Source organism: Peromyscus leucopus, chromosome 3, assembly GCF_004664715.2.
Source record: "Peromyscus leucopus breed LL Stock chromosome 3, UCI_PerLeu_2.1, whole genome shotgun sequence".
In the NCBI taxonomy this organism is placed as follows: Eukaryota; Metazoa; Chordata; class Mammalia; order Rodentia; family Cricetidae; genus Peromyscus; species Peromyscus leucopus.
In genome coordinates this window covers 99,740,556-99,762,116 of record NC_051065.1, presented here as the reverse complement: position 1 = coordinate 99,762,116, position 21,561 = coordinate 99,740,556, and the positions used below count along the sequence as shown (strand labels likewise).

Here is a 21,561-nt window from a genome sequence, read left to right as displayed (position 1 = left end):
TTGAAACTGTGTAGCTGAGCTGACTGCACACAGTGCTCTTGTCTCTACTTCCCAAATGCTGGGGTTACAAGTGTGTGCTGCATTTTGTTTTAAAGCAGGACACACCGCCAGCTGCCAACAAGAGGTGTTTTCTTAGGAAGAAGGGTACTCAAGTTAGGGGTACTCAAGCCTAACACCCCGGGTGATATGCCTGCTCTCTTTAGGATGAGTACGTGACTCCAATGCCTCCTGTCACACACAAGTGCACCTGGCTGAATGTTTGTGTTGCTAATAGAAAAGTATCCAATGTCCTAAAGTTAGTTATAGGCCAGGGAAGGAAGCAAGACAACAGGCAAAACTCCCAAGAGGATGGCCATGGTGTGTGTGTGTGTGTGTGTGTGTGTGTGTGTGTGTGTACCACCTCATCATGTGACACCTTTTCCAGTCCCTTGTCCTATCCTGCAGTCCCTGAAATTTTGCCCAATTTCTTCTTGTCCCTCTCCTCTTATCTACAGATCCATGATAAGCAAGTTAGCCTTTCTTCCCCCATATCTTCTTTCCTTTAAAAGTTTTTATTACATTTGTTTTAGGGTTTTGTGTGTGTGTGTGTGTGTGTGTGTGTGTGTGTGTATACATGTGTGTGTGTGTGCCAGGGTACATGTAGAGGTCAGAGGACAGCTTGTGTGAATTTGTTCCTTCCGTCCACCATGTGAGTCCCAAAACTCAGGTCATTGGTCTTGGTGGCAAGTGCCTTTACCCACTGAGCTGTCTCACCAGCCCCAGATTTTCATGATCAAATATCCGGGGTGTCATCCCAGCAAGACAGATCTCAAGACATACTTCTGCCCTCATCTTGGCCATCAGAGTCCTGAGACAATGGACGCCAAGAAACTGGCTTTCCTGAGGGAATCTCAGGACTGGGAGAAGGACAAGGGCTGAAATGGACACCAGCCAGAGCAGGAGCTTGTCGCCCAGAAAGAGATTTCACACACCCGTCAGACCACCTTGCAAGAGAGCCTGGAACCGAGACACTGAAGGGTCAATGATGGGCGGACCACACCCTCGCCAGGGCTGCTTAGCTATGTCCTCTACTGAAACGTAAACTTCATGTCTGGTCCCTGACAGATGGACTTGGGAGTTGTTAGACCTCACTGTTTTCTTCCTCTTCCTCACTGATTAAGTCTCCTTTCTCTGCTTTCCACTCCCACTTGTCCCTGTAGTTGCCAACTTGAGGACAGTGGTCAATTCTGGCTCGTCAGGGAAGCCAGAGCCCAGGCTGTGACTGTGAGCACACTGAAAAGGCAGACGTGGTTCCACCTGCCACCTAGTTCTGCCCCTGGTGGCGGAGGGACATGTTCCAAGACTGGTCCTGTCTTCCTGTCTTGTGGCTTTGTAATGGCTGTAATAAACCCTTTCATTCCAGAGATCTCTCAGTCTCTAGACCTTCGCTTTAACAATATGCTAGGGTCTGATCTCCACTCCACCCCGGCTTCTTGTCACCCCCCCCCAAACCCTGTGCACCTGTCTTAGTCATTTTTCTTCTGCTGTGATAAGACGCCATGAGACAACTTTTAGGGGGAAGAGTTTATCGGGAGCTTCCAGTTTCAGAGGGCGAGTCCATGACCATCATGGCCGGAAGCATGGCAGCAGGCAATCAAAGCATGGCTCTGGAATAGTAGCTGAGAGCTTACATCTTGAGGCAGAGACAGGAAGCTAACTGGGAATGGCATGGGTTTTTTGAAAACTCAAAGCCCACCCCCAGTGACACATTTCCTCCAACAAGGCCACACCACCTAATCCTTCCCAAATAGTTCCACCAGCTGGGGACCACACATTCAAATATATAAGCCTATGAAGCCATTCTTTTTCAATCCATCACAGCACTCCTGCACATGGTTTTGTTGGGCCTGGCACATTAGAAGACAGCGCTTGAAGAATGATCAGAACCTTTGAGGACGTTTCACTAGTGTGATAAGGATATGGGTGGGGACTGGCACACCGGGTAACTTGGACAAATGGATCACAGATCATTTGTGTGTGCTGTGCAGCGGTCAGAGCTTTCATAGTTTGCTTTTCACCCCCTTCTGGGATTGTGCTCTGGTTAACTTGCCACAGGAGACCAATAATAAACTCACTCACTTCATGGACCACCACAGGGAGAACTGGCCCCCTAGCAGGGGGACACTACACAAGAAGATATCTACTAGAGGCATGGTGTGTGTTTGTAGTGGAGAAGCGTGGATGGGAACACTTCTGCAATGGCTCCCACCACCGTATGCTGTTTCTGGGAGGCCTTGAGAGCCGACAGGGAAAAGAGGTCAGGCATGTGAAGAAAGAAGAGCCTGATTCTCCAGGTCTACTGGTGTCTGATCTCTCTCTCTCTCTCTCTCTCTCTCTCTCTCTCTCTCTCTCTCTCTCTCTCTCTCTCATTACCATTCATTGCTGCAGCCTGGGAAGACGGGGCAGCAGAGGTCCACTGCTGAAGTGGACCCTGTCCACAAGTGCATGCAATGTGTGTGTGGTGGCTGCTATCAGGCTCCCTGGCTGGCCCTCACTGCAAGACCCGCAGGAAAATCTCAAAACTCCATTCAAGAGGCCATGAAACCAAACCACTCCTGGCTGTAGTTCCCGGATACTCCTCTGATCGCCACTAGAGGGCAGACGTCAACAACTCCAACTAAGGGATTTTTGCCATCACCATGTCTCACACAACCCCGGGTTTCTTATCAAGACTGATCTGATTCCAAGTAGGGACCACAGCTCAACATCAATGTCCCTCATCTTAGACAGAGTGAATTTGTGAGTCTGTGAGAATGTTACAAGGTGAGTTATTAAAGGCACACTTTGGGGGAACAAAGGTGGCCAAAGAAAGAACTGTGAGATGTGTCCACACGTCCTTGCAAGGATAAAGCTAGAGAGGAAAGAGGAGGCCTGGAACTGAGGCAGGACCCAGCACCTGGGCTGAAAGGAAATAAATGGACAGGTAGAACCAGCTGGCCAAGGAAAACCACATGATTTCCTGCTGCAGGCCACAGGAATATATCACAAGAACTCAGCTGGTTATGGCAGAGCTACTACCTGGAGGGATCAAGGAATTCCTTCAGAGGAAGCCAAATCCAGGGAGCTTTTGGTGTTATTTGGCTTATCATATCATATATTATTATATTATATCATATCATATATTATATCAGCTGTCTTCTGTTATGAAAATCATGTGTGCCTTCATAACTGTCCCAATTGATTTTTCCCCAAGAATTGCTAACAGTGTGGACATATACACTTGAGGTATTTGGAGAACAACCTCAGGAAAGACTTCCTTCCCTAAGGCCCATCTGTTTCTTCTCCATTTAGCGCTGGAATCAGATATCTCCCTTAGCCACATTCAAGGACTAACAGGAATAACAGTCCAAACCACCACATAATAACTTTCCTGAATTACAGTCAATTCCACAAGGAGACACTGCCTAGGTCAGGTGGACCTTAAGTAATAGCTTTGCACAATTTAGCTCGGACCCTCCTTTTCTTACAGCCTTACTAACTTTATAGACCCCCAACTCCTTACCTAACTATTTCTAGGAATATTTAGATAACCTGCACTGACAGCTATGCACAGCCAGAACCTCAGTTCAAGCTTCCCTGTAATTATCGTCATTGGCAGCATCCGGCCAGGTCCATCCCCAGATGGAGGAAAGTACCTTATCAGAGATATCTCTGTACTCTCTAAGAACAGAAAGCATCCAGACTACCTGTTTGAGAAGGTCTGACAGATGTGCCAATTAAGCTTAACTTTCTCCTTTTCCAAATCTTATCTCTAGTTCCAGATCTCCCTTTAACTATCACCAGAGGGCATCTAGCTGTACACAGGTTGCCTAGTAACTGAGCACACTTTCTCCCACCCTGCAGAAAAATGGCAGATAGCTTGGACAGATAAGGGTCAATGGGATAAAGAGGCAGTTTTATTTTCAGAGAAGGAGACATAGAACTGAGAGGTATGAGGAGATGTTGTGGGATGGTCTGTATGTCAAATTGCTCTGATTGGTCAATAAATAAAACACTGATTGGCCAGTGGCCAGGCAGGAAGTAGGTGGGACAAGGAGAGAGGAGAATTCTGGGAAGCGGAAGGCTGAGGTGGAGAGACACTGCCAGCTGCCGCCATGACCAGCAGCATGTGAAGACACCAGTAAGCCACCAGCCACGTGGCAAGGTATAGATTTATGGAAATGGATTAATTTAAGCTATAAGAACAGTTAGCAAGAAACCTACCACGGCCATACAGTTGGTAACCAATATAAGTCTCTGTGTTTACTTGGTTGGGTCTGAGCGGCTGTGGGACTGGCAGGTGACAAAGATTTGCCCTGACTGTGGGCAAGGCAGGAAAACTCTAGCTACAAGGAGATGGAGAGGAAGAGAGGAGTGAAGAACTTGAGGATGGAGAACTGAGAGGGATAAGGAGGGTTTTGACCAGAGAGAACATGTGGACAAGATGGAAGATGAGGAAGAGGCAGATGGGGAAGTCCTAGCTGGGTAAGAACAAGATGAAAAGGACCTAGATGAGGCAGAATTAAGACGAGAGAGTTAAGATAGAACTTAGAGGGAACAGTAGATAAATATAGAGAGAAATCAGGCAAAAAAGGAGCTGGGGGGCAGGAGGACAGAACTGAAGCTGTGTAGACAGGACCTTATCCCAGAGGAATAAAGTAGACAGACAAAGAGCTCGGTGTGCTGAGATTCTTTTCCCAAAAATAGTTCTTGCCATTCGCAGTTCTCTCTCCTGGGCCCCCAGGAAGTGTAATATCAAGGCTGTCCTCTTAATATTATACAAGAGTTTCTGGAGCCGGGCTGTCCAGATTCAAACCCTGGCTCCCCCTGGTACTAGCTATGTGGATTTGGATGGGAATTGAAGCTCTCTGTGTCTTGGTTTCTTGTCTGTGAGACAGAGACAGTAATTAATAGTAGCATCTCCTGCTCTAGATGTGATGCTAACTGGGTCAGTTCATCTGAATCATTTAGGACCATATCTGGCACAGAGTAATAGAGTGGAAATTGCCAGCACTTAGCATCTTCTAACCTTGATTTTAGCAAAAAGGCCAAGAAGTGATTCATTCGGTCATTGATTTCCAAGGAAGAGATCTATCTGGGGTTGAGCTAGTTACCTTCCTCTCTCCACACATTTGGGCACAAATGTGTGATGAGGAAAAGCAAACGGGTTCTCTGCAACCTCCGAATGAGAACATGTGCCAAACAGGCTCTGCTCATGACCAAGTCAGCCATCAGTTCGGATGCCTTGAATCTCTCAGACTCTACTCTTGAAGTGAGTCCTTGGAATTTAATGCCCCTCGTCCTTACCCCCTCAAATTGAGACTTGGGTTTGGCCCTTCTCACCCTGACCCCTGCTCAGCTTGGTCCCCAGGATTCCAGAGCCCTGTGATGTGGAGTTGAACTGGAGGGAGCAGAAGAAACTGCTTTTTGTTTCTTCCTGCTTGCCTCTCGGTTCCCAGGAAGCAGTGGTTTTCCTCCTTTCTTACTCTCAAAGGGATTTCAGATCTTCAGTCCTGGCTGCCCAGGCCAGTTTGGGCTCTAAAACAGGGGAAGTAGCAGCACTCGGCTGGTGTACCGGTTCTAGTTGAAACACGGGTGCACTCAGCTTTCAGGGGCCTCGAGTTCTGTTGTCTCCAATTCTGGAGAGGTATCGGGGACACGTTTATATTTCCTCCCTCCTTGAAGCATTTTCATTCATTAAAAAAAAATTGTTATTTTATTTTTATTGTTTGTTTTAAGACAGGGTCTAACTATGTAGCCTTGGCTAACCTGGAATTCTCTGTGTAAACCAGACTGGCCTCAAACTCACAGAGATCCACCTGCCTCTTTCTCTCAAGGGCTGAGACTAACAGCATGCAGCACCATGTGTGGTCTATTAATTTTGAAGTATGTGTTTATGTGTCTGTCTGTGTAAGGGTATGTGCACTTGAGTACAAATGCCCAATGAAGCCAGAAGCATCAGGTCTACCTTGACCTGAATTTACAGGTGGTTGTGAGCCACCTGACATGTGTGCTGGGAACTGAACTTGGGTCCTCTGCAAGAGCAGCCTGGGCTCTTAGCCACTGAACCATCTCTTCAGCCCAATTCCTTGGTCTTTTTTTGTTTGTTTAGGAATGTGCCCTTACTTTATGAATCAAGAAATATGATTCTGTGTGTGATAAGGTGGCACACCCCCACAATTCCAGCACTCAGTAGGTGAAGACAAGAGGTTCCGGAGCACGTTATCTTAGGCTACATAGTTAGTGTGTTCAAGGCCAGTCTGGGCCTATAAGACTGTTTCAATAAAGAAAAGAGCTGAGTGTGGTAGTCCACACTTCTAATCCCAGGATTTGGGAGGCAGAGGCATGATCTCTGTGAGTCCGAGGTTAGCCCGATTTACATAGCAGATTCCAGGACTACATAGAGACCCTGTCTTAAAAAACAAAACAAACAAATTTTTATTTTGCCCTCTCATGGTGGCACATGTTGTCGGAGGGCTTCTCTCCAGGTTCCACCAAGCCCCACAGTCCCACAATCCACGTATAAAATAATCACTCAGACGCTTATATTACTTATAAACTGTATGGCTGTGGCAGGCTTCTTGCTAACTGTTCTTTTATCTTAAATTAACCCATTTCTATAAATCTATACCTTGTCACGTCGCTTGTGGCTTACCGGTGTCTTTACATGTTGCTTATCCTGGCGGTGGCTGCAGTGTCTCTCCCTCCTTCTTCCTGTTTCCCCAATTCTCCTCTCTCCTTGTCCCGCCTATACTTCCTGTCTGGTCTCTGGCCATCAGTGTTTATATAGAGCGATATCCACAGCAGGCACATATCTGAAATCCTTCCAGTTGAGAGGCGGAGATGGGAGGACAGCCCGAGCTCTGAGACCTGGCCTGAAAATAAGGAAGTCTGAGTTAAGAGGCATACCAGCACTCGGAGCTTGCCTGTGTCAGCCACTAGGGGGTGCTCTCTCAGATAACCGCCTGCGGTGTCCAAGTGCGGTCAGTGCTTAGCGGTAGCCTTACTTAGTCCCGATGCAAAGGTGCAGACCTGTACTGTGTTCGAGAGAACTAAGCCTAGAGGGAGAGTTAGGATAGAAGGTGACCGTTTAAAGGCACCCGGGATTCCGGACTATTCGGCTTCCTGGTGTGTGACCTGAGATACGGTAACTCCCTTTCCCAGAAAAGCCATGTCCGTGCGGAGCAGGATTGGAGGACTGGGCTTGGTTTGGTCCCAGTAACCTGGGCTCTGTGTGGACTCTCGGTGCAGGGTGCAGCGCGAGCTCGATCCTCCGCGCCGGTTGGCGGCGCTCGCGGGCTTGGCCGGAGCGCAGGGGCGGCGGTGCTCCGACCTGCTTGCTCCTCTCGGCGTCCGTGGGGCGGGGACAGTACGGCGGCCGCCGCTCAGTGTCGCGGGAGCCGGACCGCGCAGGCCCGTCCCGGCGCCCGGGGGGCGCCATGTGGTTCATGTACGTGCTGAGCTGGCTGTCGCTGTTCATCCAGGTGGCATTCATCACTCTGGCCGTCGGTGAGAGCGCTGACCCGGGCCGCGAGCACCCTGGTGCCCCGAGCTGCCAACCGCTGCTGTGCTTTGCAGCTGGGTGCGGGCGACCCCGAGCTGGTCCTGCTGGACCTCGGCCAAACCTTCCGGAGGGGATGCATGGTCTCCGAGACGCATCCTTGCTCTCTGGGCCATGGGCTGCCCCCTCTACCTGTCCCCTCTAGCCGGGGCAGGGAAAGGCCCCTGTCTGTCTCACCCGGCTGTGTGCTAGCGCACAGCGCCCGGCCTGTAAGCTAAGTGTTCTGCAGGTATTGATTGAGTGACTGAAGTTTAAGGTTCCTGGGGCAGAGGTTAACCCTATGTTGTGCAGTCAAATCCAGTCTTTCTGTTGTCCTGGCAAAGTTCTGTTTGTGCAGATGGGAAGGGCACCACAGGGGTGCTTTAGCTTCTTCCTGACTTCCTGAAGTCTGGAGAGGGTTGGTGGGGACTTACGGGATGAGCAGCCCGGTGGGAGTGGCCCTGGCTGAACTCTTCCTGTTTGTCCCCTCCTGTGACACACCCCACCCCACCCCCCAACCCCCGCCAACTCAGCGGCTGGACTGTACTACCTGGCAGAGCTGATAGAAGAGTATACAGTGGCCACCAGCAGAATCATCAAATACATGATTTGGGTAAGTGGCAGCTTTTCCCTGGAGTCACCCAGGGCTTGCTTGCCCCGCCTCGGAAGCAGGAAGTGGGGGCTGTTTGGTTTGGAACTGCTGTGGTGCTGAGAACCCAGGCTCTGAGGGTATCCCTCCTACCTCCCTTGCCCTGCACTCTGCACTCCTGGGTCCAAATCACCCCGGCCCTCCATCCTTGTGTGGCATTGTTTTGCAGCCTACTGCATCCTTTAAGGTGATGGTGGAGCTATTGGAATGACAGGTCTCGTGGTTTTGCCTTCACATGGCTCTTTCCCACGCTGTCTCCAGCCCCAGATCCCCACCCCCAGTTCAGGCTTAGAACTTACTGCGACCTTAAGGACAGTTTGTCGTGCTTATTTTTCGCCCTCTTTCTAATCAGAGTGATTGGTCCTAAGGGAGCAGCATGCCTGGCCTTTCTCTTGCCTCTTGGGAGGCTTCATTTCCTGAAGACGTGGTCCCTGCCACTGCCAGCGAGGCTGTAGGAAGGCTGTTCTCCAGCAGTTGTGAGGGAGGCTGGGGTTGCTGTGGGAATGTGTGTGGACAGAGAAGTTCTTCACCTCTCACTCACCTACTCTCTGCAGCTACTTGCCTTGTGCACGTAGCCTGGGGTTGTAGTATGTGTAAAGACGGGGCTGCAGCCAGTTCATTGGCTCAGCCTGTGGGTGTGGTTGGTATGGCAAATTAGACCTTTCACCACTGACAGCTGAAGCCTCTCTCAGGCTGCTGGCTGGATTCATTCCTGGGTTCATGTAATTGATTCGGTAGATCATGCTCAGCATTCAAGGAAAATACGAAATAGGAAGTGGAGGGTGATGGGCGTGCATGTGGCCTGTGGTTAGATCCCCAGCTCCCAAAATATGATAACTGTAAAGACTAGGACGACCAATTGAGTGTGAGCTCTGCATGCATATGGATGGGTGTGTGGTGGAGTGCTGTGTAAAATGGTTTTTTCTTACTTTGGATCACTGTCAAAAATCTTTTAGAAGTGACCTTCAAAGATGCCACCTTTGACAGCTGAGGGTGGCTGTGGCAGTGTCTGTGAACCAAGAAAAGCAAAGTCCCTTTGTAGCGGGCTGGGGCTGGGGTACAGGTGGTCTGATGGCCCCCTGCAGCAAGTGCCTCTGCCTGTTTCAGTTCTCCACAGCCGTCCTGATCGGCCTCTACGTCTTTGAGCACTTCCCCACCAGCATGATTGGCGTGGGCCTTTTCACCAACCTCGTCTACTTTGGCCTTCTCCAGACCTTCCCCTTCATCATGCTGACATCACCTAACTTCATCCTGTCATGCGGTGAGAGGGGACGAGCAGAGAGGACTTGATGTGACCGGATGTGGGCCCTCCATCCCAGACACTGAGGGGGTGACTGAGGAGGGGAGCAGCTAAGGAGCCGCCGAGGTCCTCCGGGAGGCTAGGCTGCTTGGGGGAAATGGCTTCTTATTCCTGAGGACCCTAGAGCCTGTCTCTGCCCAGGGCCCAGCCCTCATCGGGGAGGGGCTCCAGCCAGGAGGACCTTATCAAAAAGGCAGAGTGGAAGGAGGGCTTGGGAAAGTAGAGAAGACACATTGTAGGCCAAGTGATTCTCACCTTCAAGAAGCCACTTGGGCCCTTTGGAAAGCATGGAGCTGGCTTGGCAGATAGACAGCTCCCGATCACTGCGACGACATCTTGGAGCTAGCTGCCTTTCCTCACCACATGGCCAGAGGTTCCACTGCCTCAGGCTTGGGTCCTGCCTTCATCCTTGGCCCCATGACTTTTTCTGTCCCCAGAAAGTCATGTCCCATCCCTGGGCCTTCCCTGTTTTGTCAGACCCAGTTGGTTCATTCGGTGGTCACAGATGTACACGGATGTTCATGAGAACGGTTTTAGAAAGTGGTCATGGGCACGGTAGTCTCTCCTCACCATAGCCTGGGTCAAGACGGCAGATGGCATGGGGTGAGCTTTTAGCTACATGTCTGTATCTAGGGGGAGATTCTGAATGTTATCCACAGAAAGGCAGATTGTTAGAGCTAGGCATCTCTCCATGCCAGGTGTGGTTTTACCTCAGAATTTGTTCAGCACCAGGCCCCTCGTGTGTCTCCCACAGAGGAGCTCTGGTCACCAGAAGGCTCCTCTGGCTTCCTTACGGCACTCCCTTGGCCTGCCATTTGGGTGCCTGAAGGAGTTTTTCTGAGGGACGTCGTGGGCACCAGGTGCCGTCTGATGTCCCTCAGCCTTGTGCGTGACATAGCAGAGTACTGTCTTCATGGTAAAGGGGAAAACTGAGACAGGCGGCTGTGGGTATGGGGGTGGTCTTTCTGGTGCATGCCCTTTACCCTGCCGTGGAGGCCGCTTGGGCCTTGTGCCCCTCAGCAGCTGTCCCTTGACTTGCTCTTTTTCGTGAAGTTGTGCACACGAGGGAAGAGTTGATGGGGCCGGAGCATACCAGTGTAGACCGGTGTGCCTCCTCCCGTTGTAGCTTTCCGAGGAACCCTGGCTGTACACGTCTCTGAGGAGACCTCCTCCCAGCTGTACAGTGTGGAGTGGAGTCTGCCGTGGTGGTGGTGTGTGCTCTGCCTGCCCATGTCCTCCCGTCACCTGCTGCTCTTGGGAGAGCAATGGCATGATCCTGGATTACGTAACACACACAAACGTGTTTTTATAGCACGCCAGAATGTTCCAGGCTACCTTCTGATTCTATTCCTGCTACCCTCTGCACTGAGAAAGTTGGGGCTAAGCACCCGTTCTGAACAGATGGGGACTGAGTTCTAGACGGAGCCATGCTGTGAGTCGGTGCAGAGTCAAGGCTTGGAGCTCCAGTTTTGGGGCCTTCTAGATTTGGTGAACACACAGTGATCAGACTCTTCGTCCCCACAGGGCTAGTGGTGGTGAACCATTACCTGGCATTTCAGTTTTTTGCGGAAGAATATTATCCTTTCTCTGAGGTAAGATGTCCCCAGCGTCTAGCTCATATACACATAGTGGCAGAGATGGAGGAGTGAAGGGACTTACCCGATCTGCTCTGTGAGTGTAGCTGTGATCCAAAACTGGCCCGTTCAGGAACCATATTTTTTTTTTTTGTTTTTTTCAAAACAAAAACCATGATGATTTTGGAAGGCAGGCTGTCTGAGGGACAGAAGGGGTCCCTTTGGCTGAGGTGGACCGACACTGTCCCCTTCCCCACCATGAGTCCTTTGGGTGCCCCCGTCAGCTCATCTCAAGTCTGGGAGGGGCACCAGGCTGGCCTGTGTGACCCAGACCTCACAAGACAGGACTGGGTGGCAACCCTCCAGCCCCCAGCTCCATCCATTCCTGCCCAGAATTCCTCCTGCCTGAAACCCCCCGAGAACAGTGTCCCTTTGGGGAGGGACTGCCTTCAGTCACCGCCATACTTGCCCTCTCCCTGAGTGCTAGCCCCTGCAGGGATGGGGTGGGCCTTGGGGGGCGCCCCTGGGGCTCTCCTCAGTCTCTCCTGTCACCAGGTCCTGGCCTACTTCACCTTCTGCTTGTGGATAATCCCGTTCGCCTTCTTCGTATCGCTTTCAGCTGGGGAGAACGTCCTGCCCTCCACCATGCAGCCGGGAGGTGAGGAAGGGTTTGTGAGGTCAGGTGGTGGTGGTGGGGGGGGTGGCTGGTGCCAGCCCTGTGAGAGAACACTGGGGCTTTGGGTGATGGACACACCTGCCTGTGTTTCCACAGATGACGTGGTCTCCAATTACTTCACCAAAGGCAAGCGCGGCAAGCGCTTAGGCATCCTGGTTGTCTTCTCCTTCATCAAAGAGGCCATCCTACCCAGTCGGCAGAAGATATACTGACCCTTTGGGGAGGGCATGTGGGGGGCAAGACCAGTAGAGCCAGGCCCCTGGGCTTCTGGGCTCATGGTGCCTGGGAGCCTGGAGGGTGTCTTCTGCCAGCCCAGGTTTCCCTTCCCTCTGTTCTGAAGCCCCATCCCTACCCTCCGGGGGGGCTTGAATGCTGCCAAGGGCACCAGAGAGGGTAGCAGAGCCTGCTTTGCTAAGAGGCTACGTCCCCAGCCCTCCCCTTCCCAGAGTCGGGTCTGGCTCAGATGGGGTAGGCAGGGAAGGGTCGATGCCGCTGGGGAAGAGACAGCAAGTTCTCAGGCAGGTGACCATAGGGAAGAGCTGAGGGCTGGCACTTCTGGGAAAAGTGCGTTTTGCTGTCGAACTGTGGGTCTTGTCCAATGCGGATTCCCCTTTGAATAAACATTCTAGGTGGCACTGTTTGCCTTAACACCCCAGGAGTTCATCTTTCTCTCTGCCCGCTATCCTTCTGCCTAGACTGGGCTAGCCTTCTACTCCAGGGACTCATCTTCTGGCTCTTGCCCTTCTGAAGGAATTCTTGTGGCCCTAAGTGGGAAGGGAGCAGAGATGAGGATGAGTGGATAACGGCAGTTTTTCTGAGGCTCCTCCCTCTTTGTCCATGTCTTCCTTGCCCCAGACTGTGATCGTCCAGATGGGAGGGAGCAGAAACAGTTGGGACTGGGTTAGAGATGCAGAAGACCATCTACAATATCCTATTTATGTCTTCCTTTGAGGAAAAGGAGAGGTTTCTTGGTGAATTCTATCTCAGGCTCAATGAAAAAATAAAAATAAAAATTGGCTTCTGGGCAGCCTAGGCTGTGGCCTGTTTCTTGAGAAATGGGATTGGGAGAGGCTGCCCGGCCGCTCAGAGCACACTGGCCTCACACTCGCGTGTGCTTCTGGCTCCTGGAGGGATGTGAGCTCTGCCTTCTAAGAAGGTGGGCCCCATCCTGGGGACAGACCAGCATCTGTTGACCTTGCACTCCAACTACAGTGCCTTGCGAGGGCTCGGCAGTACATGGAATGAAGGCCCCACGAGAGCTACCACTGGCCGAATCCGTACCTCACAGTGAGTCTGGCAGGTGCCCCGATGGACAGGCATGGGGAAGACCCCTGTGGTGAACATCTCTATCTCATGCATCCTTCATCCCGTTGGCTCTTACGTTTCTGTTGAGTCTCAGCCTGCCATTCCCTGAATTTTGCTTTGCAGCTGCAGGTGAGCTCGCCAGACCTATTTCTGCCTCTCGGTGGGTGAAGTATGTCTAGGACCCGAGGCTGCTGCCCTTCAGCGTCCTGAGACTGGCTCCATTTGGCCTTGCTGCCCACTTCTCTATCTTTGCTCACCCTACCTGCTGGTCAGTGCTTGGGCAGGGGCTTTCCCAGGCTAACCCCGGTGGAGTCATCACGTTCCCTACCGGGTCCGGGGGTGGCTGAGAGCTGGTGGTCTGCTTTCTTGACTCGCTTCCCTGGCACTTCTGTGGCTGCCTGTCCCTCTACCTCCCTGTCCTTTCCGTTTCTGTAGTGGCTTTTCTCTTGCCCTGTGCACACAGTTGCTCTTTGGCTGTGCTATGAATTGCCCGAGGAAGCCCATGGTGGCTTTAGGGACACTGTGGAGGAAGCCAGGGCCAGCCTTGAGCCCCACTTCCTCTGTAACTTCTCAGCCACAGTTCTGCCTTCTGGGGACAGAGATCATTTGACCTCAAAATCTGCTCTGTTCACCTGCTTTTTCTAGTACCTGCCCTGGTCCCATGATGGCTCAGGAGCCAGGCAGGCTCTGGCTTTCTCTTTCTGCCCTACATCCGGTCTATTCTTAGTGTCTCTTCCTGGGAGCCGCTCCTACTGCCATCTTTCACCTAGTTTGTGCTGACAGTCCGTCCCCTGTGTTTCTCTGTCCTGTGGCCAGCTGGAGTAGGTTTTCTAAAATGCACAGTTGGCCAAGTCTTTCCTGGCCTCCAACTTTTCCCCAGCTCTCCACTGCCCTCAGGATAAAGTCCAGACTCCTTAGCATGTGTGTGAGGCTCCTGGTGTCCTGGTCCCTGCGGGCCTCATCACTTGACTAGTACCTCTGGGCCCCCGCCTCCTGTATGCAGAGACCATGGCTCTCCGGCCACTTTAACATCCTTCCCTCTGCTCACTTTGGTAGTTTGCCACATTCCTCTTAGATTCGATTTCCTCCAAGGAGCTTTGAATGGCCCCTGTCCTCCCCTAGCCCCAGCCGCCACACAGATCCCTCTAGGCTCACTGGCCTGTGGTATGGTCTGCCCCCCCCCCCCAAGACTGGAAGCTCCTTGAGGGCAGGGAAAGCCCTTGGATTTTTGTATTATCAACTACCTGATTTTGGCGCCTGGCCCATGGAAAGCGCTCAATAAATGTTTTGTTTAAAGAATGAGTTGTAAGTGTGTAACAAGGGACCGCTGGGGTGCAGGGTGGCTTCCTGGACCAGTCTCCCATCAAAGCCACAGGGCTTTCTCTCCTGGCAGAAATGCTGCCCTGCCTCCTGGAACCGTGGCTTCACACACCTCAGTGGGACCCGGAGAACCAGGCAGTGGCACATGGGCAGAGAAGCCTGGTACTGGATATCACATTCCCTGTTCCTCATCCCCAGTCAGGGTCTGCAGCAGACAGGAAGGGGAGGTGGCAGAATTCCTAGGGGCGCCCTGTTCTGGAAGCCTTGTCCCTTGTGTGCCAGGGGTAGGTTAAGCTGGAGCGGTGAGGACCAGAGGGTTACCTTTACATTGCTCTGTCCCAGGACATGATCGGCCCTCTACTGAATCTTATTCTCTGTCCAGATGTATACATCCCAGGGAGGCAGGCAGTTTCTTTGTAGAGAAAAGGTAAGCCTAAGATGTGTGCTCTTGGGAGGAGGGAGTAAGGGCGGCACCTGTCCTTGGGAATGAGAACGCCATAGGTATCTCTCCAGTCCTTCCGCCACAATATGAATCAACACTTCCGCCTTCGCCAGGAGGGTTCCAAAACAACTTTATGTGAGAACTCCCTTGGAGGGTGGGGCCCCTCCAGCTGGGCAAGCTTTCAGGGTAGCCAGGAAGGGTTCATCAAATGTCTCACGCAGGCTCATAGCCAATGCATTGCTACAGGTATCTCCCAAATGCCGTTTCTGGGGCACTTTGAGGATGTCAAGTGGATATAAGCCCTGGGGCACTTTCATCCTGTAGGGTTGAGCCCTGGGGTACAGCACCCGGACCATCACCTCAAAAGGCAGCCGGGGTACAGGTGTCACTGAGTGGTTGTCCACTGTGTACAGGCATGCACCTCCCAGGGAATTCCGAGTCACCTCCACGAATCTGCAGAAGTCATGCTCCTTGCAGGGGTCTGGGTGCACGCCCAGGCGTATACCCTGAGGACAGTCAATCTTTGTGACCGGGGAGCTGACGGGGTTATTGCTAAGATTCCACAACTTGGGCCGACTGATGGTGCTCTGCTGCTTGTAGATGGGCTTGGGTGTCACCACAGGTGAGGGCAAGCTTTGCAGTTGAGCCTCCACGGAAGGATAAGTCGGGAAGCTTTTGATGAACTGGGATCTTAGAGTCTGGGAGAGGGCCAATGACCAAGGTTGGACACCGGCCTCTTGTTTGGGTTCAGCGGAGCTCTGGGGCCGGCTCTGCAGCTTGCCTTGGAGCCATGTTCTGAAATGGGCCTCTCTCAGAATTTGTTGTTCTTTCTGCAACAACAAAGGCCACAGGGCAGTGGCACTTACGGACAGGAGACCCTGAGGCCAGCGCCCTGGGAAACCCCAGGCCTAGTGGGCAAGTTGCTGCTTTATGTGAGCCTTGCTCTGAGAGAGTAGGCATCCCTTGTTCTGACGGGGCTCCCAGGCTGTGGAGGAGACCAAAACTTTCATAGGAGACCTCCAGCTTGAGGACAAAGTCCTCCCTAGGGACAACCTCAAGTTTGCAGGCCTCCTCACTTCCCCTAGAGGTAGTCCCAGCCTCAAGGAGATGGTCAGTCCTACCCTCTGATGGCTCTGGGTTGTCCGCAGAAGGAGAAAAGAGGAAGAGCTAGGAGGCCTGGCATTGGCTGGAAGTAACGAAGGTGCACGGGCTTCTGGGAGTGACATTGAGGAGGACAGAGCAGCTCGTGGCCGGACTGGGTGCTGGAGGGCTGGGGACTCAGCCAGAGCTGTCTTTGCCACCGCTGCTACTGAAACTGTCCCGTGTGGCTGTGTCCCCACCCTGTTGTCTCAGTGCCGCACTCCTCCACGGCTGCTAAGTAACTGGGTGCTTTGGAGATTGACCCAGCTCTAGAGGCAGACCGATTAGGCTAAGCCAGGAGTCCTAATTCCGTCAGCCTTGCCCAGTCCTAAGTCAGGCGGCACCTGGCTTGCTCTTCCTTCTAGTCATTGGAAGAATAGTGGTCATGTGGTCCACTGAGGCCAACAAGAGGATCCTGAGGGGAGGTCTGCTGAGTAGGGGTAGGGTCAACAGAAAACCTGACAGCTGTAAGGGCTGGGTGACCTAGACAGGGAGGACATCATGAAGAGAGGCTCAGCTGGGACACTGGCAGGGCCCTGAAGTCACTGTAGGATTCACTTAGGAATCCATGCTCTTGAGTTCCAGGCCAGTCTGCTCTACAGAGCAGGGGGTAGGGGGCGAGGAAGGGAGAGTCCCAGCTCCCTCCAAGTGTCCTGTCCTGTCTGAGTGTTTTTATGCCCCCCATGGCCTCTGCTTGAGCCCTCCCCCGCCATGTTCACTAGCCAAAGCGCTTCACTGCTCTGGACCCTTGCCAAGCCTCTAGTCGGTCTAATCTAGAGTCTGATTGATCCCTACGTTTGCTGTTTTCTGCCTCTGGGATGCTCCCGTGTGCCCCATGTGTTCTGCACGGTGACTCCTTCTGTGGGTCGCTCCTTCCCTGCTCCATATGGATATCAGATGCCTGTCCATCTTCAAAGACACCTCCTTGGCATCCCTTCAGGCACCCTCCTTGACTCTCTCCAGGAGCATAACCTACCCCTCCCTAGCACTAAGCTCCTTGAGTAGAGACCCTGCCTGGCTGGACTTGCAGGGCCTGGCAGGAGCCTCGTGCATAGTGAGGGTAGGATATCTCAATGCCCCATAATTCAGGCTGCATTCGCTTTCTGGCACAGGACAAGACCTTTGGCCTGAAGGAGTGGTTTATAAGGGAGGATCTGGGAGGGGGCGGGGTTCCTTCTGTGAGGGAGTCTTCCGACTGCTCTCACTTGGCAGCAGGGCCCAGCCCCGGGGGTTGGGGGGGGCGGACTCCCCCTTACTTGATACTCAGTCAGGTAGCGGCGCTCCAAAACGGTCAGCTTCCTCTTCAGGGTCTTCAGTTTCCCCATTTCTCGGGCAAAGTCCTTCTTGTTCTGTTTCCACATGGCATCCTTCAAGAACCTGGCACCAAGATGAAGGTGTGGCATATTACAGTAACTAACTGGGCTGCCCTCGGGGTGGGGCACTGAGGGCCAGGGTGGGATGAGTGGAATTGCCAGAGCAGAGAAGAGCAAGGCACCCTCATCCTATGCCCAGGGACCCTCTGAGGGAGAAGAGGAAAGTTTCTGATGGAGAGTTGGGGGAGGGGAAAAGCAAAGAAGGAGGGCAGTGTTCAATCTAAAGGGGTGAGGTCAGGCCAAACCCATGTGGACAATATCCTGCCACCTGCCTCCTCAACCCTCCCCCTAGGGGCTCAGTTCTGGGGAAGGGCCTCGCCAGAAGGAACAGCAGCTGGTACGGTTGTCACAGGCTCACCGGGCACAGCTGCGGTGGTTCCAGAGTTTGCAGTAGTCAAAGGGCTTGCAGCCCATGGCATCTTGGGCGTGCACATTGGCCCCATTCTGCACCAGGATCTTCATACATCCCAGCAGGCCATTGCGGGCAGCCAGGTGCAAGGGTGTAGAGCCATGGCATGTCTTACTGTGAGGTATACCACAGGGCAAAGGGCAAAGGGCAGAGGGAAGGGGAAGGGCATCAGATAGGCAGGTAAGCCGGAGTGGGCAGGCTTCCAGTGCCCACTCTGCCACCACCGTGAGGGATCCTGTCCATAACCCTGCTCCTCACCAGGCCTCCAGTTTCTCTTCTCTAAGCTGAGCAGTGCAAATCTAAGTAGAGGATGTGGTTGAATATGACAGCTAGGAGGCTGTAATATGAATATGCCTGGAGGCTCCCTGGGCTGCTTCAGGGCTGTCAATCTCATCCGCTTTTGTCTGATTTTTGAGACAAGGTCTCTTGTAGTACAGGCTGATCTCAAATTTGTTAGGTAGCCAAGGATGATCTTGAACCCCTCACCCTCCTGTCTGCATCTCCTGAGAGCTGAGTGTACAGATAGATATGTACCACCAAATCTGGCTCCTCCCTGGCTTTTGGCAAGGTTGGCTCACTTGGTCCTCAGATTGAAGTTCATTTTAATGTGTGTGGTGTGCATATGTGTGTATGCATCGTCACATGTGTGTGTAGGTGTGTGTGCCCATGTGTGCATGCATGTGCATGCGTACATGCATGTGTGCATGTGTGCGTGCATGTGCATGCGTACATGCATGTGTGCATGTGTGTGCGCATGTGCATTGCGTGTGTGTGTGTGTGTGTGTGTGTGTGTGTGTGTGTCAGAGGTTGACACTGGGTGTCTTCCTCTGTTGTCCTCCACCTTATATGTACAGGCATGGTCTCTCTAACTTGAACTCAGGGCACACTGAATCAGCTAGTCTAGCTAGCCATCTTGCTTGGGATTTCTTGTCTCTGTCTCCCATTGGCTGGAATCACAGGAAGGTCACCATGCCCAACTGGCATTTACATGGATGCTGAGGATTTGGACTCAGGTCCTCACATTTGCACAATGGGTGCTTTACCCATTGAACTATCTCTTCAGTCTCTATAGGTTGCAATTAAATGTCACCTCCTGGGGCTGGGGATGCACTTCCTTTGACAGAATATGCTGCCTAGCATACATAAAGCCCTGGGTTCAATCCCAGCACCGTATCAAACCAGGTGTAGTGATGCATACCTGGGAAGTGGAGGCATGAGAATCAGAAGTTCAATATCCTCCTTGGCTATCATAGCCAGTTTGAGGGTAGCCTGGACCACATGAAGCACTCAAAAAATAATGAAAAAAAGGAATTGCTGCTTTCTTAGAAGTTATTGCTTCTTTTAGATAGACCCTTCCCCAGGGCTCCCACCCCATCACCCCATTGTTCTCTTCATAACCCAGCTCTCGGAATTCTGGCCATTCGTTCATTTATTTGCAATTAGCACACTGTCCAGTCACCAGAAAGTCAGCTCTGTGAGGGCAGAGATGGGCTCCTGTGTCTGTTGCGATGCTCCCAGCTTGGGTGTGGTGCTTGCTAGCACACCGTGAAAGCTTGGTTAGGACTCTGGGAGAGCAAGGCAGTCTCTTGGTGTGCCATGCATTGTCCTTGTCATGGAAGTATGGCTGGAGAGATGGCTCAGCGGTTAAGAGAATGTACGGATCTTGCAGGACCCGAGATTGGTTCCCGGCACACAACCGCCTCTAACTCAAATCCTTTATCACAACAGCTCTGTGGCACAGGCACTCAGCCTCCCTGTCTCAACCAAAGACAGCCAGTTCCCACACTAAGCTACAAACTAGAAATACCCGGGGATCGGCAAGGCTTCCCAAGCCCACATGCTATCTGTGTACTCCTGAGTGTGGGGACGAGGGCACTGAGGCTCCTGCAGACCCACAGTTGGCCTGAGCCAAGATTTTGAGAATCGGATCTGCCCTCTCTGGATGCTCAGTCTCTTAAGAACCAGGACACTAAGTGGGTTCCTTGACTGCTTTCTTCAGGCAGAACCCCTCATCTCGTCCTGCAAGACTCCACTTGCCTGGCGACCCAGAGTCCCAAGTGTCTCTCCAATAGCAGGCTGGACTTACGAGTCGATGGCCGCCCCTTTCTTAAGCAGGTAGTCAATGCAGGGGAGGATGTCCGACTTGTTGTCTTTATGGATGACTAGGTGCAGGGGCGTCTGGCCGTTGTTGGTAGGCAAATCCACAGGGAACTTGTACTCTTCTATCAAGACCTGAAGGCAGGAAAGCTTGCTTCTCTGCGCTGCGAAGTGGATGGCTGTGAAGCCCTGAGGAGTGGCGTGGAGAGCGCAGGAGAAGGCTCAGCAGGATTGGGGCGGGGCCCACAACCCTGCCTCTGTCTTGGGGTTGCCCTCTTTGTTCCCTGTGTCGCTGGAGGGGCTCACAGTCCTTCATCCTTCATCCCCCTACCTCTCTGCTTCCAAATGGGCCTTCTATGGATGGGTAATTAGGACCAAGGCATAGAAAAAGTCACCTCGGAGCTCCTCAGCGGCAGTTCATCTGGTAGCCTCTCTCAGGTGTTGGGGAATTTCAGTCCCTGCCTCCACGCTGCAGGCTTTACCTTGTCGTCGACTGTGATCTCCTTGCGCTCCCGATTCAGGCAGAACCGAAGCCAGTCTACATTGCCCACCGAGGCTGCGAACAACTCGGAGTGGCTTGGAATCGCTTTGTAGTTCGACGACTCTGAAGGGCTAGAATTGGCCGGGCTGGGGTGAGTGGGAGGGCTGGGAACCTCCCCGGGTTTCCCCGCCCCGTACCGGCCCGCACACCTGCCCACCTGGGCTGCGAGGAGGACTCGGGATCGTGTGTGTGTTCTGTCTGCTGTGTGCTGCCCGGTGCAGCGGAACTGGACTTCTCTTTTCTGCCCGAGCCCTTTCCGGAACGCAAGGACCCTGCCCTGCGCCTCGGGGTAGCAACGCTCACAGAGGTCGCGCGGGGATTGGAACTACCGCGGCAGTGCACACAAGGCTGCGCGGGGCGGGGCCCTCGACCCACCCCAGTCCCCTGGGTGGCGCCTCCACCGCCTTTGGCCCCAGCCAGGACTTGGGGGAGGGGCGGAGCCCGCAGTCCTGGAAACTCGGCACTCCGGGCTCACTACACACTTAGTCTATAGTGGAATCACATAGGAATGAAAAGGAAAGTGCGACTGGGAAATGGAATCTGGCCATCTCTGCCCATAGAAAGCAGGGTCCGGTGCCACACACACACGAAATGCGTTTGTATTTGAAGTTGCATTATGAACTAGCTGCCCTTGAAATTCCACGAGCTAAATTATTACGTCCTCACAGCAGCAGCATAATGGACAACCGCTACGTCACACAGGCCTTCCAACGCAGAACCGCTCCACTCGGTGCTTTTCTTGGGAAATGGAAGGATACAGAGTTCCAGGGTAGCCCGGGCTACGCGGTCAGATCTTATCTCAGAAAAGTGCCAGACATGGTGGTGTAAGCCTGCATGCAACTCTGCATTCCAGAGTTAGCATTATTAGAACACAGTAGACACTAAGGGGCAAGGTATTGGTTTAAATATTAAGGCAACTCCACGTAGTTAAAAGGGAGGTTTATTTTGTGGGGTAACTTACAAGTGAAGGGATAGTTTACAGGGTCTGGGAAAGGTGTAGCGCAGTCCGGCAGTGTTCTCTGGAGAACTCTGCTTGGTCTACCTCCAGCGTCCAGGATCCAGTTACGGAAGCCTCCAAGTGGGTGGTACTTCCAGATCAAAGCTGGACCCACTACATCAAGGCCCAGTTGGGGGAAGTGGGTGCCTGTGATGTGCCTTTGGAGTATATGTGTGCCTC

General features: G+C 52.7%; 2 protein-coding genes across 2 annotated transcripts; one reads left to right on the top strand and one right to left on the bottom strand.

The window, feature by feature from the left end:
- Positions 1 to 7,374: 7,374 nt before the first annotated feature.
- On the top strand, positions 7,375 to 14,361 carry Tex261 (testis expressed 261). The gene is made up of 6 exons (XM_028860331.2): positions 7,375 to 7,527; positions 8,092 to 8,171; positions 9,315 to 9,468; positions 11,032 to 11,099; positions 11,637 to 11,739; positions 11,854 to 14,361. The coding sequence occupies exons 1-6, from the start codon at positions 7,458 to 7,460 to the stop codon at positions 11,967 to 11,969; spliced, it is 591 nt and encodes a 196-aa protein (XP_028716164.1). The 5' UTR covers positions 7,375 to 7,457; the 3' UTR covers positions 11,970 to 14,361.
- A 573-nt stretch (positions 14,362 to 14,934) lies between these two features.
- Positions 14,935 to 21,061, bottom strand: Ankrd53 (ankyrin repeat domain 53). Its single transcript, XM_037204313.1, has 7 exons — positions 21,051 to 21,061; positions 20,542 to 20,847; positions 20,326 to 20,455; positions 19,833 to 20,032; positions 17,696 to 17,860; positions 17,221 to 17,341; positions 14,935 to 15,654 (listed from the first exon to the last, which is right to left on the bottom strand). The coding sequence occupies exons 1-7, from the start codon at positions 21,059 to 21,061 to the stop codon at positions 14,956 to 14,958; spliced, it is 1,632 nt and encodes a 543-aa protein (XP_037060208.1). The 3' UTR covers positions 14,935 to 14,955.
- Between the last annotated feature and the right edge of the window lie 500 nt (positions 21,062 to 21,561).

Coding starts and splice junctions, on each gene's coding strand:
- Tex261 (XM_028860331.2), top strand. CDS start 7,458: ATGTGGTTCATGTACGTGCTGAGCTGGCTGTCGCTGTTCATCCAGGTG. Junction 8,172..9,314: donor TCATCAAATACATGATTTGG/GTAAGTGGCAGC, acceptor TGCCTGTTTCAG/TTCTCCACAGCCGTCCTGAT. Junction 9,469..11,031: donor TAACTTCATCCTGTCATGCG/GTGAGAGGGGAC, acceptor TCGTCCCCACAG/GGCTAGTGGTGGTGAACCAT.
- Ankrd53 (XM_037204313.1), bottom strand. Junction 20,033..20,325: donor AGATCACAGTCGACGACAAG/GTAAAGCCTGCA, acceptor GCCACTCCTCAG/GGCTTCACAGCCATCCACTT. Junction 15,655..17,220: donor GCTACCTGACTGAGTATCAA/GTAAGGGGGAGT, acceptor TTGTTGTTGCAG/AAAGAACAACAAATTCTGAG.